At 38.3% G+C, this 14979-nt stretch overlaps 1 protein-coding gene across 1 annotated transcript; it reads right to left on the bottom strand.

Annotated features, from left to right (window-relative positions):
* Window positions 1-5460: 5460 nt before the first annotated feature.
* Window positions 5461-14709, bottom strand: LOC114826767 (3'(2'),5'-bisphosphate nucleotidase 1). The gene is made up of 8 exons (XM_029107537.2): window positions 14373-14709; window positions 13628-13703; window positions 9916-9989; window positions 9612-9817; window positions 8075-8285; window positions 7899-7997; window positions 7657-7810; window positions 5461-5819 (listed from the first exon to the last, which is right to left on the bottom strand). The coding sequence occupies exons 1-8, from the start codon at window positions 14592-14594 to the stop codon at window positions 5656-5658; spliced, it is 1206 nt and encodes a 401-aa protein (XP_028963370.1). The 5' UTR covers window positions 14595-14709; the 3' UTR covers window positions 5461-5655.
* Window positions 14710-14979: the final 270 nt, after the last annotated feature.

Here is a 14979-nt window from a genome sequence, read left to right on the forward strand (position 1 = left end):
TTCTCAAAAGCTGGGCTGCTCAGAGACCACGAGGGTCGATCTCAGAAATCGAAGAGGCGTTTGCTTTCTCAAAAGCTGGGCTGCTCAAAGACCACGAAGGCCGATCTAAGAAATCGAAGAGGCTTGCTTTCTCAAAAGCTGGGCTGCTCAGAGACCACAAGGGCCGATCTCAGAAATCGAAGAGGCATCTACTTTTCCAGCCTTGTGAGCACCTGTCACACGCACACTCAGCTTTGCGGAAATTATGGGCATTCTGTCGAAGATTTCTGGCGAAGTAGAAAGCACATGAATCGTACTGTTCAATCACCCACTTCCCACACGCAACAGTAGCTCATGGGTACCACAGATAACTTTACCAAAGTTCTCTGACAAAGTTGAGACACGTGAAGCTTGCAGCTTCCACTACATCACTCTGACCAAGAAGGGTAAAAGAATAGCAAAGAAACAACACTAACAAAGTTTAGACACATAAATTTTGAAGGTCTAGCTACCATATTATTACCCACAAGGGTAAAGGAACAGTACCACTGCTGGATAATTGGAAAGTCCCGGTGTGTCAACCTCTGTGCTTCGTGGCAAGGTAGACTAGCAAACATGCCCAACCTTTACTCACATTCGAGAAAACACTCCCAACAAGATTGCTTGCTCCAAAGTCGAAGAGGCACCGCCCTCCGAATCTCGAGAGCCAGACTCCCAACATGATTACTTTCTCAAAAATCGAAGAGAGGGTAAAGGAACAGTACCACTGCTGGATAATTGGAAAGTCCCTGTGTGTCAACCTCTGTGCTTTGTGGCAAGGTAGACTAGCAAACATGCCCAACCTTTACTCACATTCGAGAAAACACTCCCAACAAGATTGCTTGCTCCAAAATCAAAGAGGCACCGCCCTCCGAATCTCGAGAGCCAGACTCCCAACATGATTACTTTCTCAAAAATCGAAGAGACACCGCTCTCTGAATCTCGAGAGCCAGACCCTCAGCAGGATTGCTTTCTCAAAAATCGAAGAGGCATCGTTATCCGAATCTCGAGAGCCAGATCCCCGACATGATTGCTTGTTCGAAAACTGAGGAGGCACCACTTTCCCAACTTCAAGGGCTGGCTCTCCTTGGATAAAGCTTGTCCGTAATCTTCACACGCAACATCAGCTTTCCAGATACCACAGACCACTTTTTCAAAGTGCTCTGACAGAGTTAAAACATGTGAAGCTGGCAGCTCCCACTACCGTGCTATGACCAAGCAGGGTAAAGGAATAGCATTATTACTTGATGTTAGGGAGACTCCTATATATGTCGACCTCCATCCCCAACGGACAGGCAGACCTGCAAAAATGCTCAACCCTTCCTCTTATCTGAGAGGGCACTCCCAACGAAGCCTTTCGAAATATTCAGCTTTCTTTCCCCCCGATAATACCTCTATAAACAAGCTATACTAGAGCAAGAATATCTCATATCATCAGGGTTAAAAGCAAGAGTATCCCATATCATGCTTTTTCCCTGTCTTTTCCTTTGGCCTTGTTCTTACCTGCAAAACAAGGAGAAAGAGAGCAATCAGTCAGCACTTGGAATCAAGCTTCCAGCCAGGAATTGACTGCCTGGAACCCCTTAACTGATTACTTACCTAGCATTGCTCTCGAGTACTCATCTTCAACATCTTATGCTTCCAGGGAAGATACCGCATCTGCCTGAGGAACAGATAGGGCAAGTGAGAAGGATACAAGGAAGCATGTGGAGACAAGCGTAACAGCACACGTGCCGATACATCCACTACTCTGTCAAAAGCAAAAGTATCCCATATCAGCAGGGTCGAACGTACTCTAGATTTGATGGACTTGTTTTGACCCTCAAATTCCTCAGTCGGCCTTATACTCTGGAGGAAACCAGAAAACCCTCCAACCCAGTTCAAGAATAAGCCTGTGGAAAGTTACTTATTCAAAAGCAAAAGTATCCCATATCATCTCTTCTCATTTTTCTTCTCTTTATCCTTCATGCTGCCTGCAAGATAGGGAGAATGTGAACAATCAGCCGGAGCTCTGATTGCTTACCTTGTCTGTCACCTCTTTCAGCAAATCCCCTAGCTCAGCGACTTGGGGGACTCCTACTACATGGTTTGTATCGCGCTTGACCAAGCCTGAAACTACAAGTAAGCTTCAAGTGAAATTGATACATTACCTTGTGCATCTCCACCAGTTACAGATACCACCCCTGGATGGAGGAAGAGTACTTCCAGAGAAGATGCCACATCTACCTATGAGACAGATAAGGCAAGTCAAGACGATACCACACTCCGGTACTTAGAAGTTTCGTGGTTACGAGATCATTCTCCCACAATATTTCCTAATGTCATTTGTACTAAATCATTCACTTGTACTCACTAAAGGAGAGCTTGAACCTATGTACTTGTGTAAACCCTTCACAATTAATAAGAACTTCTCTATTCCGTGGACGTAGCCAATCTGGGTGAACCACGTACATCTTGTGTTTGCTTTCCTATCTTTATCCATTTATATACTTATCCACACTAATGACCGGAGCAATCTAGCGAAGATCACAAAAAGTGACCGTTTTCGCTACCTAGGATCTATCTTGCAAGAGAACGGAGAATTAGATGGAGATCTCAACCATAGAATACAAGCTGGATGGATAAAGTATAAGAGTGCATCCGGCGTGTTGTGTGACCGTCGTAGGCCACTGAAGCTCAAGGGAAAATTTTATAGGACGGCAATAAGGTCAGCGATGTTGTATGGCACAGAATGTTGCGCGGTGAAGCATCGACACGTACACAAAATGGGTGTAGCGGAGATGAGGATGCTTCGTGGGATGTATGGGCACACGAGAAAGGATAAGATTGGGAATGAGGATATCCGAGGTAAAGTAGGAGTAGCCAAAATTGAAGGAAATATGAGAGAAAATCGGTTCCGGTGGTTTGGACATGTGCAAAGAAGGCCTACTGACGCTCCGGTTCGAAAATGTGACTACGGGACAGAGGTTCAGGGCCGAAGGGGTAGAGGAAGACCTAGGAAAACTTTGGAAGAGACCCTAAGAAAAGACTTGAGTACTTGGATCTAACGGAGGACATGACACAAAACCGAGCGCAATGGCGTTCTAGGATTCATATAGCCGACCCCACTTAGTGGGAAAAGGCTTTGTTGTTGTTCTTTAAAGAGAATAATTTGTTGTTTTCTTTTTAAATTTAGATGGTTGGTATTTTTGGGCAATATCTTTGTGGAAGCAAAAGGGGAAGCTTGATAACGTCTCTTCTACATCTAAATCAAACTCGTATACAACCACCGTCTTCAAGAAGCTCATGCAGGAGGTGTTGTGAGGGACCTGAGAGATAGTAGAGATCGAAGATAGATGAAGATGTCGTGACAACGATAGTAGACCTCGTCGATGACGGTGGGCTTGAGATCGACAAAGATGGCTTGTCGAGGAGGATCTAGGTTGTTGAGGAGGATTTGTGTTGTTGTAGTGCATTGTAGTGCAGTTCATGAAAATTATGTATTTTTGAAAAAAAATTAAAAAATAAGGGTTGGAACCAACCCGTTTTAAATGGGCCGAGTTAAGTCTTGTTCCAAAACTCAAAATCCACTTACCTGCCATGGCTCGCCCCATTACAATTTAAATAGGGTATCATCTGATTCTTCCAAATTTGGGCCCAACCTGTCCCATGCCTATCCCTAAAAGGATTATAACAAGGAGCATGTTGACAACAGACACTCTTCTAACCTATAAGTTGAACTTTTCGAAAAACTAAATGTTTTACGTTATTTATTTATATGTTGATGCATATTAGTATCGTTAGTCTTCAACGAGGCTTACAACTTATATAACTTAAATGATATCTTGAGATTCTTGGTGATTTATTTTCACCACATATCGTACATATCGTATAGCTAGCTATGACCGTAGGTTTATTGCAGGTACATTTCCTATCCTAGTAGAGGCTAGAATTTTCTAGTAGACGGTAGATATCGATCAGGTAGATGGCATTCCACCTGCTTGCAATATATATATATATATATATATATATATATATATATATTATTTGTGGTTGATTTACTTTCTTTGATATGATGAGCGAGATTGAATTGATCTTGACTGTTATTATTATAGTATTATTATGTATGTAGTTTTTACTATACATGTGATTTCAAAACGAAGATTAGTATATTGGAATGATTTTGATGAGATAAAACTGGTCCACTTAACTTTTGTTTTGTCAACCCCTCAGGACGTAGCGAGAATAACGAGAACACCGGTGGTAATGAGTGGGCTTGGCAATTAGGCTTTCATCCTCTGGACTTAGGGTGATGTTTCATTTACTACAGTTTTATCTTTATTGTAATAATTGCATGGTCATACTTTTGATTATCCACAACATTGCACTTTTATATGTTTACTGTTGTGTGAAACTTCTAGCTGCTCTAATGTGATGTGATAATAACGAGATTTAATCCCAAGATTTTGTGTCCCCAAGTGGGAGGTTGATAAGTGAACTCTATAGCAGTTTTGGATTTTATAAATAATGAACACTTTGTTCAAATTTTTGCACATCGTAAATTTCTTTCTATGGCTTATGTCATTGAATTGGCTTGTGATGTCATCTCCTGGTGGGATCACATGGTCAATTTAATGATGGTCAGAACATCATGGCCTTGTAACTTGTGTTATTGGGGTTGAGGTGTGTCAGAAGTGCAGGAAAATACTATTCGGACCCGGCAAATTGCTCAGTAGTAGGGGGTGGGTTCAAAAAAACCGAACACAGAACCAAAGTTAAAAAATCGAAAACCGAAAAAAGACCGAACCGAACTTTATTGGTTTTGTTTCGTTTTGGAGGTTCGAAAACTAAGCCAAACCTAACCAAACCCAATCCCTTTACATTTCATGAATGTTTGCCCATGATGTTTCTTTTGTGAAACTTTGTTGCCAAGTTTAGACATACTTGGTTCATTTAGGGAGGATATTCCATTGGTTATAGAAGAAAGTTTTGGATGACTATGGAACTTGGAAGAGCTTCTTTATTTGTTTGCTTTTGGAATGGATATTGTGATCATTTTTCTTTACAATTGAGATTGTTGATAGACTAAGATTGGTTTATATAATCTCGTATATGTACAACTACCTTCCCACTTTTCCCATTTTCTTATTATTAGTCTACCAATGCAAACCTCTTTTCTTATTATTAGTTACAATTCCTTGGGATTACTTGCATAGAAAAACATGCAGTGGTATGGATGAGTTACACGTACGACATTGCCACCCTCGGGGTCACCCCGTTTTATTTTAAAAATAAGTATACCAAAGAATTTTACTCCAAATCACAAATCACGAGCAATGCTCGCTCGATGAGTTAAAACTAGTGGCATACGATTACCCCAACATTGCGAGATGGCCAAGAAATTGTAACAAGGACCCAGGCCATAAAGCGGCAGGGTACACAAGGATATTGCACGCATACCCATAATGGCCGATATCAATTCCGTATATAATATTATGTAAAAACATACGGGAGACCAATGAGGCAAGTGAAAGGACAAATATCCTACACAGAAAACACTGTATCACAATACAAACGCTGAACGTTATTGCTTCTGAAAACATTTGTTAGGAACATTGCCTTGAAGATCCTCCAATTACTATTGCCCTGATAAAAAAATCATAGAGATGAAAGTTTTTCTTCGAGGGATTCTCTAACTGCCTTCAATAGTAATGGCATTAGTTTCTGATTTGTGACGATTATGCCCGTATCAAGATCAAGATACTTCCCCTTTGAGAAATCCAACGGGTTCCCCGCAGCATCTGCGACCACACCCCCAGCTTCTGAAAAGTTTCATTCAAAAACCAGCGTCAGAATTGCAGAAAATGTTTTCCAAATATAAACCCTAAGACTGCATCCCGAAAACAAGAAAACTATCAACTTGTTCTTGAATTAGTAGCTTTTTCTATTACAAGGATAAAAATAGAGTTTTCCTCAACGATTCCTAAGAGAGGAATACTTTCAGAAGATCGCTCATGCAATTTTGAAGTGACTGGATAAATATACAATCAATGAAGTAATTTCATGAAACATCTTTTCTTTCCTGACCTAAATACAGAATGAAACTAACTGAATCCAACATAAGGTAAGTTATGTATGGTTTAATCTTCGGGTCCGGCTACACTGTTATGTCCCACTCAATGGTACGGGTTTTATGCAAAGATCAGATGGTCGCAAGACCCATTAGATTCTTATATGCAAGATCTAACCGTTTATTTTTTACGACAAAACTCAGTGGTAATGTACCATGGAAGAATTGTTAATCTTCTATCCATAGAGACTTCCAGTACCAATCTACCCAGGGTAGCAGCGGTCCTACTCATGACAGAAAAGGGAAAAAAAAACCTTTTCTCTAATCTCCTATTTCTTATCTTTTTATTAATACACCACATTTTAAACAACAGAAAACTCCCCTAAAGCCCTTTATATAGGCCAGGCTTCCTCATTAACTATATAAATGGTGCATAGTCCAGGTGATTTCTCAAGAGAGATTACACGAGACACGAGGAGTAAGCAAAGTTCGCCAAACCTCGCTAAATTCTTTGTGTTTATGTATTGCGTGTTTACTTTATTGTTCATATGTTTCACATAGCATCATCTTATATGTTTGCATAACACTGGAGACTATCGATAAACAAGATCAACTAAAGGGCATACATCTTATATGTTTGCATAACACCAGAGACTATCGATAAACAAGATCAACTAAAGGGCATTAAATTAAAATCAAGAGGAATCCCTTTTTGAAAACAGAGAAATGCCCCTTCTGTTCAGCTCATAACCAATGGTTTAAAAGGCTCGCCTCAGGGTGCGCCTAGGCGCCCTTTGAGGCTGGGCGTGAGGATTGCTGCCTCTGTTATGAGGGAGTGGGCGGAAGGTGTCGCCGGAGCCGCCTAGGCGGCGGAGGCGGTGCCTCAGGGGGTCCAAGCGTCTGTTTGACTCCCACACCCAAATTTTGGGTAGGGTTTTAACCGTCTCATACCTCTTCCTTGCACTATTGTCTCTCTGTCTTTTTTTTTTTTCTGATTTTTATTTTTTTATATAATCGATGTGTGTGTTGTCTGTGTGCATTGTTATATGTGTGCTCATTGTGCTTTTCATCCTCTATTATATATATATATATGTGTGTGTGTGTGTGTATTTATAATATATGTGTGTGCTCAGGGTGATTATTGATTAATAATCTTCTTTTTTTTTAATATAATATATGTGTACGCTCAGTTCAGTGTATATATTAAAAAATTTAGGTCCCGTGAGGCTTCGCCCACGCCTCATGCTTTTAATACATTGCTCATTACTGATGTGGGGATATATATATTGGGTTTAGGCCTTAGGATTAAGGTTTCTATCTAAATTCCTAACAATACATATCCACAACTATGAGTTTCAAATGACATGTCTAAACATACCAGCCTCTGGGAATGTGTGATCCAAATATCGTTTGCATGATTGCATTGCATCCAAAGGTCCACACCTTAACTTTATAAACTCAAACTCATCCCTAACGCTTACAACTTCATCCTCCTGAGAGGGCTCGGAGGTCACGGCCTACAGGCTATTCTATAAAGCATGGTCCAAGAGCTATGTTGATATATAATAAGAGAAGAAATAACAGTTTACCAGTCACGACAATGCACCCAGCAGCATGATCCCATATTTTTTCACGATATCCTTTATGGGGGAAACGAAGATATATTGCTCCATCTCCTCTGGAAAGTGCTCCATACTTTGCCTGGCTGTCAATTCTAACTGGCAAGGCTTTGACACCAAGTTTCTATTCACAAAATAATGTTTGACTACCAATATTCAATAGAAAACACACACAACCTAAATCGTTTAAGGGGAACAGACAAACACAGTACCTGAGCAATGCTGCTAGACAAGTCATGCAAGGAGTGTGCTGCTTCAAAAGATTCGAAAAACGAAGCTTCTTCAGGATTTTCAGTAGCGCTGACATGCACCTGAAGCACAGTAATAACATTAATTCTGTGAAACCTGTTCAAATAAAGAATGCAATGAGTTATCTATAAGTGCTAACCTTTATCGGGTACGAACCATCCAATGGCTGCATATATGTTCCGGTACCAACTGTAGCAAAGAAAAGACAACCAACTTTATCATATGAAGAATGCTGATTATTGCCACTAATGGATGCAAGAGGAAGATTTGGACAGGCCAGGACACCCAACACAACTTTTCCTTCATCCAGCAATCCCAATGCTATGGCATATTGATCTCCTCTAACAAACCTACAGCAGAATCAGCTATTTATCATGGCAGGTTCATAAGCATATTAAATCAATACAGAAAACAGGTTAGCAAGTGAATCAAAGAAAACGTTTGACAAAAAAAAAAAAATGAATCAAAGAAGAAAACTATAAACTAATACTAAAACAAGCTGCACCCTACCAAATAAAATTTCAGCAAATTATAATAACTGCCAACCCACAGTGGATTTAATGATCCAAACCATCCACTTCTTAATCCTTTATTCAAGGATCATCTTACATAAAATCAACTACATCTGAAATCATTTAGTCACCTAAACTTGATCAAATAAATCAGATGAAACTGAAGTGTTGGATAATGGACAACAGAAGATGCTATTTGTTTGATGAGAAATACAAAGGAATGTCAGAATAAGGTCTAGCGGAGATGCCCATGTATCACATAGGAGGGGAAGAGTAGTCAAACAAACAAGCTATAACCACAACAATTAAATGGTCAAATGATTTAACATTTTACTTTCTTCTTTTTTTTCTTTTTTGCATTTATTGTTCTTAAAAGGGATGTAAATTTAGACAGTTCAAACCATTGGACCCGTGTGTGTGTGTGAGCGTATGTGGGGCTTCCTTAACAACCAACTTGATCACAATGCCTATTGTCTGTCACATTTCAAATTTTACTATGTATCAAACTTTTCTGCATGGTGACTTGCTTCTTAGTGATGGAAGCCAAATAACATCTGAAATAGACAGTTTGCTTTTCATCCTAAATTTTCAAATTCAAAACTGAACACGGTATGAAAATAGCCGTATTAAAAAGAAAAGGTGCTTGAGAAACATCAAAAAAGAAAAAGTAAAACGGAGATCAGAAATGATCAGTTAACGGAAAAGATACCATGTTCTATAAAGGAATAGCCAAGGAAAGACTTCTGTCGCACTCCAAATGGAAAGATTACAGCTTAGTTTAAAAGAATGCATGGTCGTACACTAGGAGCCTGACACTTCGGCATGTTGAAGGAAATGATTAATAGCTTTGAGATAATTCCGTACATATAATATGCATAAACAAAAGTAAAAAAACTATGCATGCTTATATATTGAAGTACCATATATAGACTTCATCAATTCATGTTACATGCATCCCTCATACATGCAAGACATGACAGAAGGATAATCACATAATTTGAAATGAAATGGGTACAGGACAAAATGGTCACATCATCTCCAAATCATCAAAAATTACAACTTTAAATGGAATGGACCTTTAGAAAGCATTCTTCTTAACTAATGACTTAAGAGACGTCCATCTTACCGATGACAAGATCTCTCAAAATATGTTCAGAAGCTTACCCTTTGGTTCCGTCTATGGGATCTAGAACCCAGTGCTGGCCGCTAGAACCACCTTCAGATTTCCCATTGTCAATAGCTCTGAGCACATCTTCAGTGGTTAAATTAGAAACACTGGAAAAGTCACTGTTGGCAAGAGTATCATTAACAAGTTTTTTTATGCGCTCTAGTGTTTCCTGCCCACTTTCTTTCCGAAGATCTCCTGAGTCCTAAAGAGATTTAAAAGTTAGAAGTAGGATTAACAATTCAAGGGAGAAAAAACCCAGAATCTGAATGTCACTTTATCAGCAAAATAGTACATGCTCACCTCCTCGGCCACAAGCGAGAACGATTCACAAGGAAGTTCCCTTTCCAGTACCAAACTCACAATAGCCTGTGAACCTGGGAATCACAGGTTCATAAAATAAAAAGAAAGAGGCAGTCAATCACAGTTGCTTTCATATTGACAAAAAAAAAATTTAAAATTAAAAAGTTACAGTTCCTTTCATATTCAGCCTAATTTCTGAGTTAGTGTATGTGATTTTTCTCTCAAGACTGAATCACAGCTTCAGCATCCAGACTAAAAAGCATTATCAGATATCATGAATATAAAACTATAAATAGAAACAAATGATTGTTGACAGTGAAACAATAAGAAATATGACAATTGCAATGAGAGTTTCAATTATATGTCAAACAACTGTTTCTACTTTTCTAGGAAAAAAATTATAAAACATCCCAAGCATCTGCTTTTGGTATTAGGTGGAGACAAAAACACTGGGGCTTATGGGCAATCCAATTAAGGGACCTAGTCATTTTGATAGAAACGTAACGTGCTCCACTTTCAAAACATTCAAGGATAGCGTAGATTGAATGTAAAACCAAAAAAAAATATGGGGGAGAAACAATAAAAGCTTACTGTGAAACATGGAAAAATGAAATGGAGTGTCTATACTACAAATTATGATATAATCATGGCCAATTTAAAGTAATAATAACCATTCACGTGTGCAAGAGAAAATTTATGGACAGGCTCAGACAACCTGACCATTAAAATCTGGGTGTGACAAAAAATTGTCTTTCCTAGGGCATCATATCAACCTTCCATCAGCACACTAACCATGGTGAGGCAGATCAGGAAAACTTAAAAGTATATAGAATTTCTTGCAGTGCAGTAAAGGATAAGGAATTAAATGGACATCTGTGCAGATGTTGCATTTACTTCTCTCCCGTTCTATACAGACATGTATGTCTAGTATAGCAAAAAATTTTGACTTCCTTTCATACCAGCTAATGGAATGAAAACTACTTTTGGGAAACATTTAATGAGACGGTAGAAAGTTTGAGGTGATGTAAGTTTGACAAGCATTAAATTATTCTCGTCATCTATTCATATATCTAGACATTTGAAACTCTTGGCCACAAAGCACAACCAGACTTCAATGGTCACTATACAAAGAGCAAGGAGAATACCCATGATGCAAGTATTGAACCCGCAATCCATAATCCGTACAACAACAAAGCTTTATTCCACTCAGTGGGGTCGACTGTATGAATCCTAGAACGCTACTGAGCTCGGTTTTGCGTCAAGTCTTCCATTAGCTCCAAGCACTTCATATCTTTTCCTAAAGTCTATTTCCAAGTCTTCCTAGGTCTTCTTCTACCCCGTTTTCCCTAATGCTCAAATCACATTTTCTAACCGAAGCATTTGTAGATCTTCGTTTCACATGTCCAAACCACCTTAACCGATTTTCTCTCATTTTATCTTCAACTACGGCCACTCCTACTTTACATCGTATCCTGATTCTTAATCCTGCCCTTTCTCATGTGCCCACACATCTAACGAGACATTCTCATCTCTACTACACTCATTTTTTGTGCGTGTTGGTGCTTGACCGCCCAACATTTCATTCCATAAAGCATTGCTGGCCTTATTGTCGTCCTGTAAAATTTCTCTAGAGCTTTAGTGGCATATGACGGTCGAACAACACACTTGATGCACTCTTCCACTTCATCCATCCAGCTTGTATTGTATGGTTGAGATCTCCATCAAATTCTCCATTCTTTTGCAAGATACACTCTTTAGTACTTCATGATCTACAATCCTCAACCCTATTTCATTTGGACCCCCATTCCTACTAAACTTGCACTCCATATATTCTGTTTTTGACCTACTTAGGCAAAGACCTTTGGATTCCAACACTTCCCGCCAAAAATTAAGTTTCACATTACTCCCTCAAGCATTTCATCTATCAATACTATATCATCTATGAAAAGCATGCACCAAGGGATATCATCTTGAATACGTCCCATTAACTCGTCCATAATCAACGCAAAAAGGAAAGGACTTAAAGGTGAGCCTTGGTGTAACCCTATGGTTATGGGAAAGCTTTCAGTTTGTCCTTCATGAATTCTTACTGTAGTCCTTGCTCCATCATACAAGTCCTTTATTGATTGGATATATGCTACTCACACTCCTTTCTTCTCTAGAATCCTCCAACAAATTTCTCTTAAGATACTATCATAGGCTTTTTCCAAATCTATAAAGACCATGTGCAAATCCTTTTGCACATCTCTATATCCTTCCATCGATTTTCATATGAGATAAATTGCCTTCATAGTTGAGCGCCCTGGCATGAACCCGAATTGATTGTTTGAGAACCGTGTGTCTTGCCTCAGTCAATGCTCAATTACTCTCTCCCAAAGCTTCATTGTATGATTCATTAACTTAATACCCTATTGTTCATGCAATTTTGTATGTCGCTCTTATTCTTGTACATAGGCACCAAATTGCTTTTTTGCCACTCATTTGGCATCTTCTTCATTTCCAAAATTCTTCAATGGATAAAAGATAATACAAGTATTGGTATGTACTAATATTATTCAAGGTGGACCATATATTGAAGTTCGTATCAGGTTCATTGGCATCAAATAATGATCTAAATCTTTTGCTACTTTCTATGGTTAAAACCAGTAAGCAAGATGTTGGAGTTCAGTACAATGGATAATTAAAATTCTACAGTGACTTAAAAGCATTCTTGAGGCCAACATATTAAAGAAAATTTTCTAAATGCATACTGTGTCCAACCTTTTATATTTACTTATAGTTAATTGTAAGAAATCTGCTGTTTCAAATATTTTCCACAATAAAATCTAAGTAACAAGAAAGTAACTTTTCAGTTCTTTTGGTAAGAGAGACTCATTGGAGTCTCTAGACTCAACAACATCTGAAATGTCAATGATTGGTTAACCAACATTGTGGATAATTGTGCAGAATTTATGGTCTTCAGTCATGAACAAAAATTCCATTATGTAAAGATTTGTTTGCCAGCGAAACTTTACTTCCAGCCAAGTAGTATTGCAACGTTTACTTTCTCAATGCATATTAACAAGATGGCACATATTTCATTTCATTATTCACAAGTAATTACTTTCTTCTTAAAATATTATAACAACGTGATGAACAATTTATCTTTGTTTTCCATTAATGGTTCGGGACCAGATATATATTTCACATTAAAATGTTGGTCAAAGAAATACAGGCTGACAGATTTATAAGCCAGGCAAGAAAACCTAGTATCAAATAATTCAGCAAAACCTTGCCACTTCCTAAGGAGGGAATATCAACTGCTTAACCTAGGATATTATCTATATGCAAGAAAATATGAGCAGAACTTTTCTTTTTCTATTTTCGAGAAACATCTAATGAAAACCGAATTCCCTAACATATTAGTTCAAGTGGTGGAGGGCGGGGGAGCAGCAGTAGTCGATGGATTTGAATCTTGCCAGCAGTGACAATTTAGTAATACAAAATAATTAAACTTCTTTTCTTCAAAAAGAGAATTAGTAGAAAGTTGTGCAATACTAAAAGCATAGTGTGGAGCTACAAGATAGCTTCAAAGCAAACTGCAGATGACTGTGATTCATTATAAAACACCCCCAAAAGAAAAAGAAAAAACAATATATATATATATATATATATATATCTAAACAGATCAAGTGTAAAAGACGATCATCAACAAAAGAGTTTGTAAACATACCGTAATCCGCCACTGTAACTGGACTTTTATCTGATTTTGAATGAACATCTGACTGCAATAGGGCCTTTTGCACCTTCTGAAGCAGAGAAAACCAATAACTGAAGTCAACTTGGGATGACAGATTATATTGCTACAAGCGTAGTAGAAATGAAAATAACAATGATAATTTCAGTGCTCAGTGCTAACTCACAAATCGTAAGCCAAAGGGAAACAATTTTCATACGACAACAGACATTATAAGGCTATAAGACGGGATTATATATTTCTCAATTTGCCCTTCATATGACTTTAGAAAAGGAATATTTCTCGCCAGGAGCTCCTTATAAAATCATATAGTATATCACACTTGAATTATAGTGGTGTTCACATCAAAGATCCTCTCTTTTATTCCTCAGAGTTGTATAGACATGAGTCACATACTCACTTGTATACACATTCATACATTGGCCATGGGTCTACTTAATGAGCAATCTGGGTTGAAATACAAGCTTTCTGTTTCTTGGAGATGGTAAACAAATACAACGGCGGATTCATTGTCCAATAAATGCTTAAATGGCAAAAGAATTGGCAAATTCACGACATGGGTTTTGCTCAAACAAATGTTTTGCATTCTGAGTTGGTCGCAAATTACATTATCATGCTCCGAATTCGAAGCGGACTCAATCGACAATTTATGCTCTGGGTTTCCATTCTTAAAGTCAACTCTCAAACAAAAAGTGATGAAATCAGAGAGAGAGAGTATTGCCTGGCAGAGGAGAGCAGCGAGTGAGGCAGCCTTTTTGGCAGCAGCGAGCTCCTTTTCGTAGGACATTGAAGAAGAAGAAGATGATAAAGCTGTTGCTATTCTTCCACTTCCAGAGAAAGCCCTTTTGGTAGGTGAGAAAGAGAGTGAGAATGCGTGTGACCTGATGAATTCGGGCTCTGAATGTCGTAATTTGGGCACTGCTCTAAACCAATTTATAGCCATCTCTCTCTCTCTTTCTTCTTACTCGGTAATTGTATCACACCAATTATTTTGCTGCAGGTGCAGGGGACTCTATTATTATTAATTTTCCTTTTGAGGAAATTTTCATTAAAATATTAGAAAATGGATAACAACTGCATTCTGAATATATATGCCACTCATTATCGAAATTTACCAATTTATTAATTTTTTCGTCATTCAAATAAAAAGGGAAATTGATAGAAATGAGTCATTTCTTTTAGAGAAATTGATACAAATAGGTTATTTTCTTATTCTTGTGATCAAAATAGGATAAATTGGTCATACACACTCCATGATCACCATGCACTAAAGCAAAATGATGAAAACACCCACATATAAGTTTTAAAAACTCACAACTCATTGTGTC

This window comes from Malus domestica, chromosome 01 (assembly GCF_042453785.1).
Source record: "Malus domestica chromosome 01, GDT2T_hap1".
Lineage (NCBI taxonomy): Eukaryota > Viridiplantae > Streptophyta > Magnoliopsida > Rosales > Rosaceae > Malus > Malus domestica.